The sequence below is a fragment of the Chinchilla lanigera genome, unplaced genomic scaffold (assembly GCF_000276665.1).
Source record: "Chinchilla lanigera isolate Chin_1 unplaced genomic scaffold, ChiLan1.0 scaffold00041, whole genome shotgun sequence".
NCBI lineage: Eukaryota > Metazoa > Chordata > Mammalia > Rodentia > Chinchillidae > Chinchilla > Chinchilla lanigera.
The window spans coordinates 13,756,581-13,772,246 of record NW_004955442.1 but is presented as its reverse complement, the minus strand read 5'-3'; the positions used below and the strand labels follow the sequence as shown (position 1 = coordinate 13,772,246).

Genomic DNA, 15,666 nt, shown 5'->3' with positions numbered 1-15,666 from the left:
AAAAACCAAAAAAAAAAAAAAAGAGAAAAAAGAAAAAGATCTGAAAAACAAAGCAAAAATGTGCGCACATGTATAATGGCAAAATGTTAATTATTAAATCTAGGTGGAGGGTCACTGTAATTTGTGTAAGCCAGGGTCTAACTATGTAGTTCAGGATAGACTTTAACTCTCTATGTAGCCCAGGCTGGCTTCAAACTTATAGCAATCCTTCCTCAGCCTCCCAAGTGCTGAGATTACAGGAATGTACAACCACACTCAGCTACGTTCACTGTAATTTTTTTTTTTTTTTGCCTACAAAGTGTAAAATTATAGACTGATGACACCTAAGCTTGGCCAAAGTTTTGCAAAATTGATACTTGGAATGAATGTAAAATTGTAAAGCATTTTGAAAAGCATTAGAATGCATCTTAATAATATCTATTAAGATTTAGCTATTTCACCAGGCATAGTGATGCATGCCTTAAATCCCAGCACTTGGGAAGCTGAGACACGAGGACTGTAGTGAGTTACATAGCAAGAACCTGTCTCAACACCCTCCCAAAAGATTTAATTTCCCTATTTTTGAACTGCAGTTGCTAGTCTACGTGGATCCTACAAAATACTACCACAGAACAAACTGCAAACATGGTCACTATACCATTTCTTTCATAGAAGAAATCTGGAAACAATTTCTAAGGAACTTTTCTAAATTTCTAAATTTCTAAAGGAACTTTTTGGTGTTTTTTGTTGTTGTTGTTTTGGTATTTTTGAGACAGGGTCTGGCTTTGCACTTTAGGCTGGCTTTGAACTCACTATATAGCCCAGGCTGGCCTCAAACTCGCAGCAATACTCAATGCTTCAGCCTCCCAAATGCTGGAATCCTCACTGTAATTTTTTAAAACTTCTGTAAGGGACAATTTTCCTAATAAAAAGTCAAAATAAAAATAAGAGAGCCAGACATGGGGGTACATGCCTATAATGTCAGCACCTAGAAGACTAAAGCAGGAAGATAATAAGTAACGTCCTGAATTAAAAAAAATAAAATAAAATGGCAAGAAGTGCCTTGTCAAAGAAGTCAACTAAGAAATGACCAAAGGCTATTCATTCTCTAGTTAGACCCAGTAAGCTGGCAAGGACAGAGCACCAGGCAGAAGGCCCATTCACAGCAGAAACAAAATGAACACCGGTCTCTTCTTGCCTCTTTTCCTTCAGCACTGTAACTTATCTCTGGAAGATGCAACACGTATGTTCCTCACGTATGTTCCTCATACCGTTTCCTGCCACCATCTCCTCTTGAGGGTTCTGTGGGTCATTTTCTTCCAATGTGGCCTCAAGGGAGCAGGCCTGTGAAGCGTGTCGCAGACGCTCCGGGTGTGCTCTCTTGAACTGCTGCATCCGCTGAAGAACCAGCTCTGCAGTGCGGGGTTTGGAGGGGCTTGGCACAGCTGTTGTCGTCAAACAGGACAGAGAGGGCTGGGAGTCATCGTTGGGAGCATTCGCTAGCAGGGAAGAAAACATTCACGGCATGTTCCACCTGAAGTAAAGACTTCCCAACCAGACACAAGCTAGAACCAAGTTTACCAAGTTTAGGTATGACGAGCAAGTGTGAGGAGACTGCTTGTTAGCAACATTACTGCTTGCAGCAGTATAAATTTAAATACCACTGATGGGCAAAGAGTGGGGAGTGACTGCTGGGGAGCATGAGGTTTATTTTTAGGGTAATGAAAAATATTCTAAAATTAAGCAGTAGTGGTGTTGGCACAATTTTGAATATACTAAAAACCAATGAACTGTTTACTTTAAGATGTAAACTTTGTGAAATGTGAATTCTATTTCAAGCAATTGTATTAATGCAGTTATTGAGAGGGGGCACATGCCTATAATCGCAACACTCTTGGAGGCTGAGGCAAGAGGATTACAAGTTCAAGTTCAGCCTGGAAAACTTAGTGAGACCCTGCGGGGAGGGGGTGATATAGCTCAATGTGAAGGTACTGGGTTCAACATGCCAGTGGTTCAATACCCAGAACTGGAAAAAAAAAAAGTAAAGCAAATGTTTCTTTCTAGATCTGCTCTCTTTTAATTTGGGATCCACAGATGACCTTCAGTGGAGATCCACAAACCCCCTGAAGTTATGTCAGTTTTGCAGGTATGCATGTGGATAGGGTTTTCCAGGGGGTCACACACAGCTTTCATCAGATGCACAAAGGGAGCATGAAGGATTAATAGCGCCTGTGTGCAACAATCTCCGCCAGCTAAGACTTTCCTCTACTCCTGAGGGGAGCGATTTCCACACTAGAAACACAAAACAACATTATTTAAGATCAGAAAGTGAAGGTGAGGAAAATCTAGAAACAAAACTCAGGAGCCCAAACAGCCTGTGATGCATTATATATGCAATGGTGACTTTTCAGTTCTGCATGAGGAATGTATCCTAAGCATCTGGGTCAGTACACCAAGGGCAGTGGGGCAAGAAAGCTGCTGCAAACAAACAAACAAACAAGAAAAAAGTCTTTGGGGGAAGAGAAAGGAAGGTCCTAAATACGTTGTAGGACTGAAAGCCACACTGCACCCTCCTATGGCCTTCAGTAGCCAAAAGTACTGGCTCATTTAACTTACCCCTTTGAAAGGAATTCAAGAAACAAGAAAAGAGGTTTATTTTCATATTTGTGTAAATTCTCAAAAAGTGGAGGGCTCCAAACATAATCATGTGAAAAATTCACATAGGAGTTATATTTCTTATGATTATTGCTTAAAACAGGAGTCTGCAAACTGGTCCTGTGGCGGGGAGCTTGTTTTTGTAAATAAAATTTTATTGGCACAAAGCCACACCTATTTGTTTCCATACTGCCCTATGCAGCTGCATTCACTACAGCAGCAGAGGGACTGGGGATTTAGCTCAGCGGCACAGCGCCTGCCTGGCAAGCACAAGGTCCTGAGTTTGATTCCCGGTACCAGAAAAACAAACAAACAAACAAAAAAAAAAAACAACAAACTACAGCAGCAGAGTTGGACACAGTTTCAGGGGCCCCTCCCCCCCGTGAATACCAAAATCTGCAGATGTTGAGTCCCTTATATAAAACAGTACACTATTTGCACATAACCTACACACATTCTTCGTGTGCTTTCAGTTATTCCTGTATTGCTTATAAAACCTAATACAATATAAATGCTATGCAGCTATTACACCATATTGTTTAGAGAATGATGACATGAAAAATTTCTGTACAGGTTCAATACAAACAATTTTTTCTCAAATATTTTTCATCAGAGAGTCATTTAATCTACAGATCTGGAACCCACAGATAGTGAGTTCCATCTGCAGTTGTAGTACGGACTGTATGGCCTGCAAAATCAAAGTATTTACTATCTGGCCTTTTTAAGAAAGTTTTCTGACCCCTGGTTTAAAACAGTAACAAGCATGCTATGTCCTCCCTAGAAAGGCCCAGCAGCGGTTCTTGACTGGTTACCTGTCTGGATGCTCTGTGCTTGGTCCTGCAGCACAGCCTGATTCAGAGCAGGGGCGAGCACACCTCCATCTCCACTCACAGGAGGAGCGGGTTCACCTTCCTGAGACTTGCTTGGCCCTTGCTTTTTAGCCCTAGGGGCCTGACTGCATGACCGAGGCTTCTTTAAAGTGCCAGGAAGGGTTTTGCTCTTGGTGGCAGACTGTTTGGTCTTTTTCAATACGCTTATCTCAGTGCTGTTTGAAGACTCTTGTGTCTTCCTTTCTCCCAACACTTCCTTGGTTCCAGTTCTTTTCACCCTTTGGAAAAAGCTGGCACAGAGTTCTTTAAAATCATCATCCGACTCATCCATCCTCGGAGCAGTTTTAAGGCTTTCAGGGTGGTCTTCAGGGGAGTGGGGCGTACTCTGCAGGCAGGTCCTCAGGGGAGAACATAAATCTGTGCACCTGTCTAGCCGAGCTTCATTCACCACTTGTCCTCACCAAGGTTCTTCTCTACTACTTGCTGAGCTACTACTTGGAGAATTTGCACAACTGACAAAAAGTAGTGTTTTCCTCTTCGGAATGATTTAAATGTCTTTCTTTATATTGGGCCTGTGGTTAAACAACATGTTTAAAGCTTCTCTCTGTTAAAGTTCACAACTCAGAGAATGTTCTGTGCAACAGCTGTCTTGCAGATGGATTACATGTGAACTCAGTGCTCAGATTCTCCAGGATTTCCATGGTGATAAAGTAGATGGTTTCATCTAATTTCTTACCTGTGGAAAACCAAAAACATCTAAGTGTAATTACACAGACATTGTCATTTTATATTATTTGTTCCAGGAAGGTACAAGAGCACATGGTATATGGGAGAAGTCTCCAGTGAAACAGTACTCTGTTACGTGCTCGGAACAGCCTGGTTAACACGATGCTTGTCCTATAAGACCACAACATAACACAGGAGAGGCATCTAGAAACCTGCCCTCACATCTTCCACAGGAAGAAAACTATGTGCACCTTGGGAGAGTCGTTTTTACTAAAATCTGCAGAACAAACCCTATGAGTGGCAGCTGCCACAGAAACAGGATGATCCCCAAGTCTAAGGAACCTATTTACTACACTAAAGACCCCCAGCTACCACCTTTATCACTGAGAGTTATCTATTCGCAAAAGTTGTAACGTGAGAGAAAAAAGTGCATGGTATCTGAACAGTCAAAACAGAAAAATTAGCTTTTCTCTAACCTCTTAAGCCACAAGAGCTCTCCAAACCCAGATGGCTGGAATACTGCCTGTGTGCAAAGGCTGGTCCTATCAGCATCATTAGATGGTTTGGCACACAGCTCCGTGGGGTTCAAAAATGAAAAGTGAGCACTCATGAGGCTGAGGGAGTAGGATTGTTGTGAGTCTGAGACCAGCCTGAGCTACATGGTGCGCTCAAGGCCAGCGAGACCTTGTCTCAAACACCAATAAATAAATAAATAAAAACTGAATGACCTAATGGCAGGAAGTTCTTTACTTCAAACACAACAATGCAGTCTCCATTACCCACATAATCTGATTAATCATGTCCTTTTCTGGAGTGGGCAGCTATCTCTAAAATCTACTTTGTATGGCTGGCTCAGTCTCATCTTCCATGTCTTCTCCTTAAAGAGGCCTTCCCACTCCTTCAAGTGTGTCCTCTCCACAGCCTCCCCCACACTCTCAATCATCACACACGGTTTTTACGGTGGCATTTATCAGATTATAATATGTGATACATAACACTTACTCAGTGCCACTGTTCCAAATGCTAAGTCTTTAACTCATTTAATCTTTACAAAAATTCTATGCAATAGAATCTGCTGTCACTTTTTTGCCCCCAGTGTTGAGCAACATTCTCAACACCTTTTTTATTTTTTTATTCTAAAACAAGGTCTTGCTAGCTGGCTAAATTGTCCAGACTGAGCTCAAACTTGCTACCTTCCCGCCTCACCCTGGGATTACAGGCCTGTGCCACCACATGCGGCTTGTCATTCTTTCTTTACACTGGTTTGTGTCACACAGCTTTTGAAATGACAAGGCAGAGATTAAACACAGGCAGTGTGATTTTAGAATATCAGCTTTTATATTTTTGTTTATTGACTATCAGTTCCCCAGCTAAGCTCAACACTGAGGACACAGAGTTACCTACTTTGCTTTGTTTGTTTGTTTGTTTTTCTTTTTGAGACAGGGTCTCGCTATGCAGTTCAGGCTGGCCTTGAGCTCACTTTGTAGCCCAGGCTGGCCTCGAACTTGCAACAATCCTCCTGCCTCAGCCTCCGGAGTGCTGGGATTCGGCGTGCGCCACCACGCCCGGCCCTGCTTTGTATTCTCTTTAGCTGATTCTTGTAGTAAGTGCTCAACAACTATTTGTTGAACGGATGAACTACAAAGACTTTGATATAGTCAGAGTGAAAAGAAAGCGGTAGAAGAGAAGGAAGAGGTCTGTCGGAAAAGGCAGAGGTCAACTCACAAGGGCCTGGAACACCAGGCTAAAGCAAACTTAAATTTACCCTCTTGGATGTGGGCAGTAGACAGAGCAAACTTCACACTGTGTTGGGTGGCAAGACAGTCCATCCCTGTAGGTGCTCAACCAATTTTGGTGAATGTCGTTATAACGGATCCTACAAGGCTGCAAGCACCCAGAGGGCAAGGGACTCCTCAGCTTCCTCCGTACCTACCTACCGGGGCGCCGGCTGCCAGCAGGCGCGCAGGGAATGAATGAACCAGGGCACGGCGGCCCTCCCGCCGTTCCCAATCCGGCTTCCTACGAAAAGGGATTGCGGGGGACGCCCGAGAAAGAGCTGTCAGGGACGCTACCCGGGCTAACGCCAGACAGAGGAGCGCGGTGGACCGGCTCCGGGGCCGGGACCACCATGTTATCCAGCTCCACCCTCTCCACCTCCCTCCGGGCCCGCCCCCCTCCGCCGCGACTAGGGACCACTGTGGGCTACGAGCGAGGAAGTTTCTGGCCCCTCACAAAAGAGAGAACAGCAGGTGATGACATGCCACCCTCTTCTGGGGCGCGGACTCCCAGCCCAAAACCCCGGCTCCTCCTACCTCTCGCGCCACCACGGCACCTTCTCAACGGAGACCCAAACGTCTGCGCATGCGCTGCCCGCGCCCGATGGAGACGAGTTGCGTATGCGCAAAGCAAGCGCGCACGCGGGGGGGGGGGGGGGGAAAGGGTTGTCGTTTTCCCATCATGCCTCGCGGCAGCGCGGAGCCGAGCGTTTCCGGGCTGCTTGACACCGGGCGGAAGCGGCGTTTGGCGGGCTGTGTGGTCGTCTCGAGCGACCGTGTAGTAAGTGTTGAGGAAGAATCAGGGTGGGTTTGGCACGGTGGCATTTTTAAGGACGTGTTTCTTGAGTATGGTGACATCCCCCCTCGGAGCACAACTGCCTGTGGAGAGAATAGAGCGGGATAGGAGCGGCCCCGGATCAGGTCCGCGGAGGTTCCTTCCTGTAGCCGGCCGCGGAAAGCGAGGTCCGGGAACCGGGAGCCCGAAGAGGGTTAGACCGCGCCTGCCGACGCCGGCAGCGGACGCCCGAGCTCAGCCTCGCGGAAGGGCGCGAGGGCCAGGCGAGGAAGAAGAGGTTCCCCGTGGCTGGAATTTGAGGGAGTTCCGTTTATTCTTAGTCCTTGGGATGGAACCGAGGGCCTTCACTTGTCCTACGGCCCCCGCCCTTTTTAGTGATTTGTTTTGAGGCAAAAATTGGTCAAGGCGGGCCCGAACTTGTGCTCCTTCCTCAGCCTGCCAGCAGAGTGCTGAGATAGGCTTAGCTAAGAGGGACTTTATAAATCGTGTTAAGATTTGCAGCTCCAACCGAAGGCCATCGATAGCTGCTGAAGGTTTTATTTTTAAAAGTTGTTCTAAACGCAGTGTTAGAAAGGAGTAGCTGAGCTACACTTCAACCCTTAAATGTATTTTTTATTTATAACGTTCTCAACTTTGTGTGTATGTGTGTGTGTGTGTGGTGGTGGTGGTGGTGATGTTGGGGATTGAACCAAGTACCTGAGCTACATTCTCCAGACCGTTTTAACATTTTTGCCAGGCGTGGTGGCCCACGTCTGTAATCCCAGCACTGATGAGGCTGAAACAGGAGGATCCCCACAAGGGTGAGGCCAGCCTGGGCTACATAGTGAATTCAAGGCCAGCCTGTGCTACATGATGAGACCCTAAAAATTGTCTTAAATCAGGCATGGTGGCAATCGCCTGTAATCCCAGCATTCTAGAGGCTGAGGCTGAAGGATGACCAGCCTGAACTACCTGCCAAGACCCCGTTTTTTAAAAAAAAGAGAGAAGGGGGAGGCAAGATTAGAGGCCAGGGGAGACTGCTGTAATCCAAGTGATAAATATGGGTGGCCTGAATTATGGAGTGGAGAGGGTGGTGTAGCATTAAAGTGTTACAAATGCCAGGATCTAATTGGTACGTTTTTGGCTTTAGCATCTGAGTGGAACGTGGTTCTGTGACCGAAATAATGAATACCAGAGAAGTGTGAAAGATTAGATTTGGAGAAAAGATGGTATGTTTCATTCATTTTTTTAAAGATGCAATTCACGTATTGTAAAATTCACTTATTTAAATGTGTAATTCAGGCTGGCTGCAGAGATATGGAGGTCCACAGCAAGTCTTGTGCCAACTCAAGTTCTTCGTCTCCCACCCAGGAGTGTTCAGGGGTCTCAGTGTCCAAAGAGCTACTGACTGCGGGTAATGGCCCAGGAGGTATATGGGACAAATTGCTCATTAACTCCAAACCTAATTCCAGAAAATCCTCTACTCTTCAAACAATTCGGATAGAGAGGAGTCCATTACTAGACCAGGTTCAGCATTTTCTCCCACAGATGGCCCAGGCAAATGAAAAGCTCAGAAGAGAAATGGAAGCCACTCCCCCTGGTCATTTCAATATTGAAAATATTGACAAGACCCTAGGCAAAGTTATACAGATGGATGTGGTCTTATTTGAGATGAATCAGGCAGATTCAAAAGAAGAAGATAGTTCAGAAGAGAGTTCCCAAGACAGTTCGGAAGACAATTCAGAGTCTGAGGACGAGGATGACAGCATCACCATGGATAATATTAAACTTCCTAATTCGGAAGCTGGAAAAGGCAAGATTGAAGTTTTAGACAATCCAGCAACTAACAAGGAACAGTGAAATAAATGATTTAAAAAGAAACTGATACGTACCTGCTAATTCTGTGAAAAAGAATGCGGTTCTAGGTGTTTTGCATCTCTGATAACTGGTGTTCTTATCTGTTAAAAAAAAACTTCAGACAAATCTAACAATTTGAGCAAAGAACAATTCATGAATCAGGCAGCACTGAACAGAAAGGGGTTCCAAGAGCTCTGTTGTGTAGCACGGACAGCAGGCTGAACATGTAGCTGAACACAGACATAAAGTACTTGATCAGTTACAGTGAGCCGTTGCCTTGGTTGGACATGGTCTCATCCATTGGGAGCCTGGGGTTGGCTGAAGCTCAGCTGTTAGGGATTTTTTTGTGAGTCAAGTTATGCACTGAGATTATAATTTTCTCAGTTTTGCACAATAGGGTGACTGTTAACAAATAGTTGTTTCAAAATAACGAGAAGATTTTGAATGTTTTGCTACAAAGAAATGACAAATGTTTGAAGTGACATGTTAATTACCCGGATTTGATCATTACACAATGTTTACAGGTATCAAAGCAATACATTGTACCCCATAAATGTGTACAATTATGTGAAAATATAAATAAATACAAGAAAAAATACACTCCTTAAAAAAAAGTAGTGTGTATAATTCAATGGTTTTTGGTTTATTTGCAAGATTATGCGTGCCACACCATGCAAGTTCCAAGGGTAAGCATCAAGTTTTGGTTATGAGGAAGCAGGAACAAGGGGAAAACCTAAGCCAGTGATGTTGAACCTTTCAGAGCTTTCAATGATACAAGCAACCCACAGCAGCATCCATACCATAAGTTCACCACCACCGCCTAGGCCATAACCTTTATTGGGCTTCTGCAGGAACACAAGTCAGGGCAGAGTACAAATTTTAGGATTGGTTTAAATCATTCCAGCGTGCTTTGTGTTGTAGAGGAGGACTCTAGTTGCCTGGCATCTCACTGTAGGATGGTGGCAGGTAAGGGAAGTAATGGCTTGGTGTAGGAGTTAATAGGAGTAGTTGCCTTGCTTGTGAATGGGATGCTGTCGAGTTATGTAACTGGGAATTATCTGCCCTGGAAGAGGCAGTGTTCCCCTGTCAGCAAGATTTTTACAATATCAGAATACAACAAAATGGACAGTTGTATAGGTAGAAATTATTTTTCTCCCATTGAGTTGTTATTTAAGTAAAGTGAGTTACAGTGTGGCTTAGAGAAGAGTTTGCTCAAAGCGAAGCTTCTCAACTGAATCGTGACTTTTTAAACTGGAAATGCTTGGACGCTGTGGTTTAGGCCTACTAAGTAAACCCTAAGGGAGGGCTTCTAACTGCCTTTTGAAAGTTCCACATGGTGATTTTGATGACCTCTAGATTGGGAACCACTGTATTTAATCCACACCTGTTGAGTAAATCCTGTAAGTGAAGTGTAAGAGCTGAGTAAAAATGATTGGGGTTTAATGTTTAACCTGTTTCCTTCCTTTGAGATAAAGTTATCTGTAGCTAGGGCAGCTTTCTCCTTGGCCCATGGTAAGTGGTGGAACCCCCTCATCCTAGATTCTATTATGACTTCTGTTGAGCAGAAGCATTAGTGTTCATGGTCTCCCAGTGAAATTACACAGAAGTCAAACAGTAACTGAGGGACAGTGTCCATAAACTGTTTCTAGATCCAGGTTATGTCTGTCAGAATATTACTGTTTGTTTCTTACTTTGCCAAAACACTTAAAACAAGGAGATGAAACAATGTTTCAAAGATTAAAAGGTGAAGTCTGTTGTGATGCATGCCTGTAATCGCAGCACTCTGAATGCTGAAGCAGAGGATTGCTGCAAGTTCAAGGCCATCCAGGCTACATAGCAAGACCTTGTCTCAAAAAAAAAAAAAAAAGAAATATTTAAAAGGATTGTCCTGTGTTTGGTTAACCTTAAGTTAATCAGAAAGTGGTGGATTGGAAAAAGTAGTGTTCCGAGGAGAGGATGTTTTCCCCTAATCCTCTGGATATTTTTAGATTCAGGAGAAAGGCAAAGGTTGGATATATTATTATTGTCATAGCCTTATCCACCTGGACAAATTCCTTTTTGAAAACTTCTGGCATTTTTCCACCAAGTTAATCTTTTGAACAGTTCTAAGGAAGAAATGAAAGGCCCTTGCCCCAAGTCTGTGGTGTGCTCATAAATTACAAAGCCAAAAATCTGTCCAGCTCCTCATTTATCTTGGCAAGGATTAGGGAAAGTTACAAATTGAACAAGGAAATAACTATCTTCTCATTTTTGGTCATACTGACTTGTATAATCCTATTTCCCATGTTGCCAAACATGCAATCACGAGAGGAAACAAGTAATGAAGTGTCTAGAAGTTACTGTAGGTTGTGTTGTGCTTCTATCATTGTCCTATCCCTGTTGCCTTTTGCATGATGTAGCTCTACCTGTTTTTTTTTTTTCTGCTAGATAAGTTTAAGGAAGATTTCATATAGATGTACCACCCTCAGTTGCAAAAGATTTTTCCCTAATAAAGATTGATAATGGGGCAGTCCACTAGGTCCTCTTCTGTCTCTCTGACAGCAGCTTGCTTTCCCTCAATAAATACATTCTGCTCTTAACCTCCATTGTTCCTAAAATTCATTCTTCAATTTTAGAGAACACAAACTTGTCCCAGATATCTAGCAGGTTGGGAGTTTCTTTCCCCGATATCATTTGGAGGTCTTCCACCTAGATGATTGGATGGAGGTAAGAGTTTGCTTTTGTTTCATAGACTGCATTGGGACTTTTTAGGTAACAGATTTTTATGTTTCAAATTCTCACCTCATGTCCACCTTTTGAGTTCCCTTGTTTCCCACCTTCCACCCACCTCACCTCATGGGTTTGCTCTATAAAAATCCCTAAAAAAGGCAAGTTCCTTGTTAACCCTATCAGGTCCCATTCTGTCTTTTTTGAACAAAAGCTTACTTTCCCTCAATGAGTATATTCTGCTCTTAAAAAGAAAGATTGATAATGGTGGTCAATTTTGATGTTAAAATAAAGTCATCTTCACTTAGTATTTTTAAGATAGCAATGCTGCCCCATCCATGTACACATTTGTCATAATCCCTATCAAAATTACTTTTTTTTTGTAAAAGTGGAAAAAAATTTTAAAATTCATGTGGAATTACAAGAGACCTCAAATACGCATAACCCAAATAAGGACACATAATTCCCTATTTCAAACAGTACAGAGTTATAGCAATCAAGACTGTGTGGGTATAGTGACACACACCTGTAATCCCAGCACTCAGGAAGTTGAGGCAGGAGGATCATTGGGAGTTTGAGACCAGCCTGGGCTACAACATGAGCTCAAGGCCAACCTGAACTGCATAGTGAGACCCTGTCTCGAAAAGACAAAAAAAAAAACAACAAAAAAACCTGTAGCTCTGGTATAAAGGTAAACATAAATGTGTAGAGTTGAATTGAGACTTCCAAAATAAACCCATATACTTAAGGGTAATTGATGGGGGCGTTGATTTTTGATAAGGGGACCAACACCACTCAGTGGGGAGCAGATAGTATCTTCAAGGAATGTGCTGTGATGACAGGATGTTCACATGCAAAAGAGTGATGTGTAGTCTTATGTAAAAACTCAATGGTCAAAAGACCTAAATACAGTACTCTTAGAAGAAAGTAGGAGTAAATATGACCTTGGACTCCACAATAGATTCTATTTTTTTTTTTTTTTTTTTTTTTTGTTTTTTTGTTTTTCTCTGGTACCAGGAACCAAACTCACGACCTTGCACTTGCCAGGCAGGCGCTTTGTCACTGAGCTAAATCCCCAGCCCCTCCACAATAGATTCTAGATAGCACAACAAAAGCAGAATCAATGAAAGAGAAATACACAAAGCATGAAAAGAATCCATAAAATGGAAGAAAATATTTGCAAATTGTGTATCTGATAAGGGTCTATGGCAAGATCTGAATATTTATGCCCTCCACAACTTCATATGTTAAAATCTTTAAATCCAAGATGACGGTATTAAGAGATGGGCCCTTGGGAGAGAATTAGATCATTAAAGTGGAGCTTTTATGAATGGGATTGGTGCCTTTATAAAAGTCTCCAGCCAGGCATGGTGGTGCACATTAGTAATCCCAGCACTCAGGAGGCTGAGGCAGGAGGATTGCCATGAGTTCCAAGTCAGCCTGAGCTGCAAGTTGAGTTCAAATCCAGCCTGAACTACATAGTGAGACCCAATCCAAAAAAAAAAAGGCTCCAAAATGGGTATGGTGGTGCATGCCTGTAATCCCTGCTACTTGGAAGAGTGAGGCAGGAGGACAGCAAGTTCAACACCAGCCTAGGCAACTTAGCAAGACTCTGTCTCTTTAAAACAAAACAACCTAGAGATTAAGTATGGAGAAATTGGAGCCCTCATACATTCTGGAAGGATAAAACAGTGCAGTTGCTGGTGGTAAACAAGTTTTAGGTACTTCAGCAAGGTAAAAACAATACCCTATAACCCAGCAATTCCTCTCCTAAGTATGTGTCCAAGAGAAATTTTTAAAACTGTTCAAACAAAACCTTGTATCCCATTCATAATTACCAAAAGATGGAAATAGCCCAAATGCCTATCATTGCATGAATGAATAAACAATGTGGTATGCAATGGGATGCAAGGTATAATATGATTTGCTTATTTTAAAAAGATTATATTAAGGAGCCCTTTATTTTTTTTTTGAAAGTTTACATGTTCAATGCAATGAGAATTTCCAGTTTTTATTTTATTTTATTTTTTTGAGACAGGGTCTCACCATGCAGGTCAGGCTGGCCTTAAACTCACTGTGTAGCCCAGGCTGGTCTCAAATTTGTGGTGATCATCCTGCCTCAGTCTCCCAAGTACTGGGACTACAGGCATGCGCGACCTCAATTCCTAGTTTGTAAAAACATGCCTGAAAGCTGATTTCTAATTTTAAAAGTTTGTTGTGAAATATTATATACCAAAGAGCATTAGTAGGTTAAAGAATATTAATAAATTCCGTAAGTGGAAAGTGCTACCACATAGTCTGATTAAAGTATTCTTTTCAGTATTTTAAAATTGTAATTTGTTTTTTGCTTCACTGAATATTTCACTGAGTCAGTCAATTAGTTATAAGGAGAATTCATGTGTATGACATTGCTTTAAAAAGAAGTGCAAGGCCAGGTGTGGAGGCACATGCCTGTAGTCCCAGCACTTGGGAGGCTTGAGGCAGGATTGCGGAGTTTGAGGCCAGCCTGGGCTACAAAGTGAGTTCAAGGCCAACCTGAACAGACGGAAAGAAAAAAAAAAGAACATGCAGATGTCTTACTTATCACATTTGTCAGTTCCTGTGCCTGGGTAATAAGCATCTCAGGGATTAAAATAAACTATATAGTTACTAAAGGAACCTCTTAATTTTGAACCTGAACTGCCCCCAAATACTGAGTTTTACCCTGGGAAGAAAAGAGCATCTGTGAGTTATGTGAGCTTTGGTCTTTTTCCATCCATTATTTCTTAATCCTCTGAAAAATCCTGAGATAAATTTATACTTATTTAATGAAAAAAATTGGCTCAGGGCAGAATTTGCCCAGGGTAACAAGGGCAATAAAGCAGATCTAGGACTCAGACCAGATCTATCTAAATATAAATTGCTGTCCGATCCAAATTATGCTTCCCCAAATCCCTAGCAATCCAGGATTTGCATTTTGGGCTTTTGGTTAATGCTACATCTTTTCTCTGACTTTAAAGAAACTTCTAGCCGGGTGTGGTGGCACACACCTCTAGTCCCAGCTCCGGAGGCTGAGGCAGGAGCATCTTTGCAAGTTCAAGACCAGCCTGGGCCAGGGATATACCTCAGTGGCACAAATGCCTGCCTGGCGAGCACAAGGTCTGGAGTTCAATTCCCAGTACCCCGCCCGCCAAAAAGGAGACCAGCCTGGACTACAAAGTGAGCTCATGGCCAGCCTGAACCACATAGAGAGACCCTGTCTCAAAAAGACAAGAAAAAAAAAAAAAAAGAAAAAAGAAAAAAGAAACATCTAGTTCATTGGCTCCTGTGGCTTTTCTTTTCCATGCCCTTATGTAGCTTGTGGGTTATCCTGCCTGTACTGTTCTTAGCAGTACCCTAAATACTTTAGACCCTTGAACTGTATCTTCATTCTACCCAGATAGCAAAAAGCAAAAGCTCTGCTCCTCTCTCTCCCTGGTCTGATGGCCAGTCTGCTAAGTCCTGCTGGGTAAAGTACCACAGAGCATGTAGTAGTACTTTAAGTTAATGATTACTCACTTCAAATAGTCCTCAGCACATTCTTGTAATAATACTATTTTTCTCTGCTAAAAACCCACCTATGTTCCCAGCTGGACTCATCACATTGGTTTGTTTGTACCTGCGTTAACATCTTCGCTGTAGTTTAGGTGTGGTTTGAGTGTCTGCCCAAGCGTTTATGTGCTAAAATTTAACCCTCAGTGTGAGTTACTAAAAGGGTGAAACAATCCAGTATCATGTTTAGAGACGAGGTCTTTGGTGATTAGAATTTGATGAAGTCATCGGGATAGTCCTCCTGACTGAACACTGGTGGCTTTATAAGAAAAGCTTATAAAGTGTTCTCTCTTGCACCCTGGCCCCCCTCACACTGTAGCCTGTGCTTTTCCTACTTCTACTTGGCCCAGACTCACTCAGCAGAGCCTGTTTCTTTTCCTACCTTTAATAAAATTTTACCATAATTTGTGAGAAATAAAAAAAGAGAGAAGGCAGGAAGGAGGCAGGGAGGGAGGGAAGGAAGGAAGGAAAGGGAGAGAGACACTAGTGGATACAGATGCACGTGCACTCCCTGTCTCTTGCCATGTGACACCCTGTGCCACCTTGGGACAATGTCAGCAAGAAGGCCATCACCAGATGCAGGACCTTAACCTTGAGCCAAAAATGTAAGCCAAAAAAAACTTCTGTGTAAGTTATCAAGCTTTAGGTTTTTCATTGCAGTAATACAAAATGGATTAATGTAATCTCCCATGTTAAAATAGCAGGAAAACCTCTGGCTCTATGTTCCTCTAGCTTTTGTCTGTTTGTTCTACTTTGCTTCATAGAAAAATCTTGAAGAATTATCAGTCCTGTC

At 42.8% G+C, this 15,666-nt stretch overlaps 2 protein-coding genes across 9 annotated transcripts in view; one reads left to right on the top strand and one right to left on the bottom strand.

The window, feature by feature from the left end:
* Slx4 (SLX4 structure-specific endonuclease subunit) overlaps positions 1-6,587 on the bottom strand; it is a 26,447-nt gene extending 19,860 nt beyond the window's left edge. For 3 of the 6 annotated variants that reach the window (XM_005391326.1, XM_005391330.1, XM_005391331.1), the window contains exons 1-3: positions 6,503-6,587; positions 3,447-4,200; positions 1,251-1,478 (exon numbers count right to left, since the gene is read on the bottom strand). In XM_005391326.1, the coding sequence (XP_005391383.1) occupies positions 1,251-1,478; positions 3,447-3,795 (577 nt within the window). In that variant the 5' untranslated portion in view covers positions 3,796-4,200; positions 6,503-6,587. The other 3 variants (XM_005391327.1, XM_005391329.1, XM_005391328.2) reach the window with 3 other exon arrangements.
* Positions 6,588-6,642: 55 nt separating this feature from the next.
* Positions 6,643-9,211, top strand: LOC102019963 (uncharacterized protein C12orf45-like). 3 transcript variants are annotated; one of them, XM_005391325.2, is made up of 3 exons: positions 6,658-6,746; positions 7,891-7,969; positions 8,043-9,211. In XM_005391325.2, the coding sequence occupies exons 2-3, from the start codon at positions 7,967-7,969 to the stop codon at positions 8,598-8,600; spliced, it is 561 nt and encodes a 186-aa protein (XP_005391382.1). In that variant the 5' UTR covers positions 6,658-6,746; positions 7,891-7,966; the 3' UTR covers positions 8,601-9,211. The 3 variants fall into 3 exon arrangements, with proteins under 3 accessions (XP_005391381.1, XP_005391382.1, XP_013373089.1); XM_013517635.1 differs by lacking the exon at positions 6,658-6,746 and adding an exon at positions 7,773-7,791; XM_005391324.2 differs by lacking the exon at positions 7,891-7,969 and having other exon boundaries at positions 6,643-6,746.
* Positions 9,212-15,666: the final 6,455 nt, after the last annotated feature.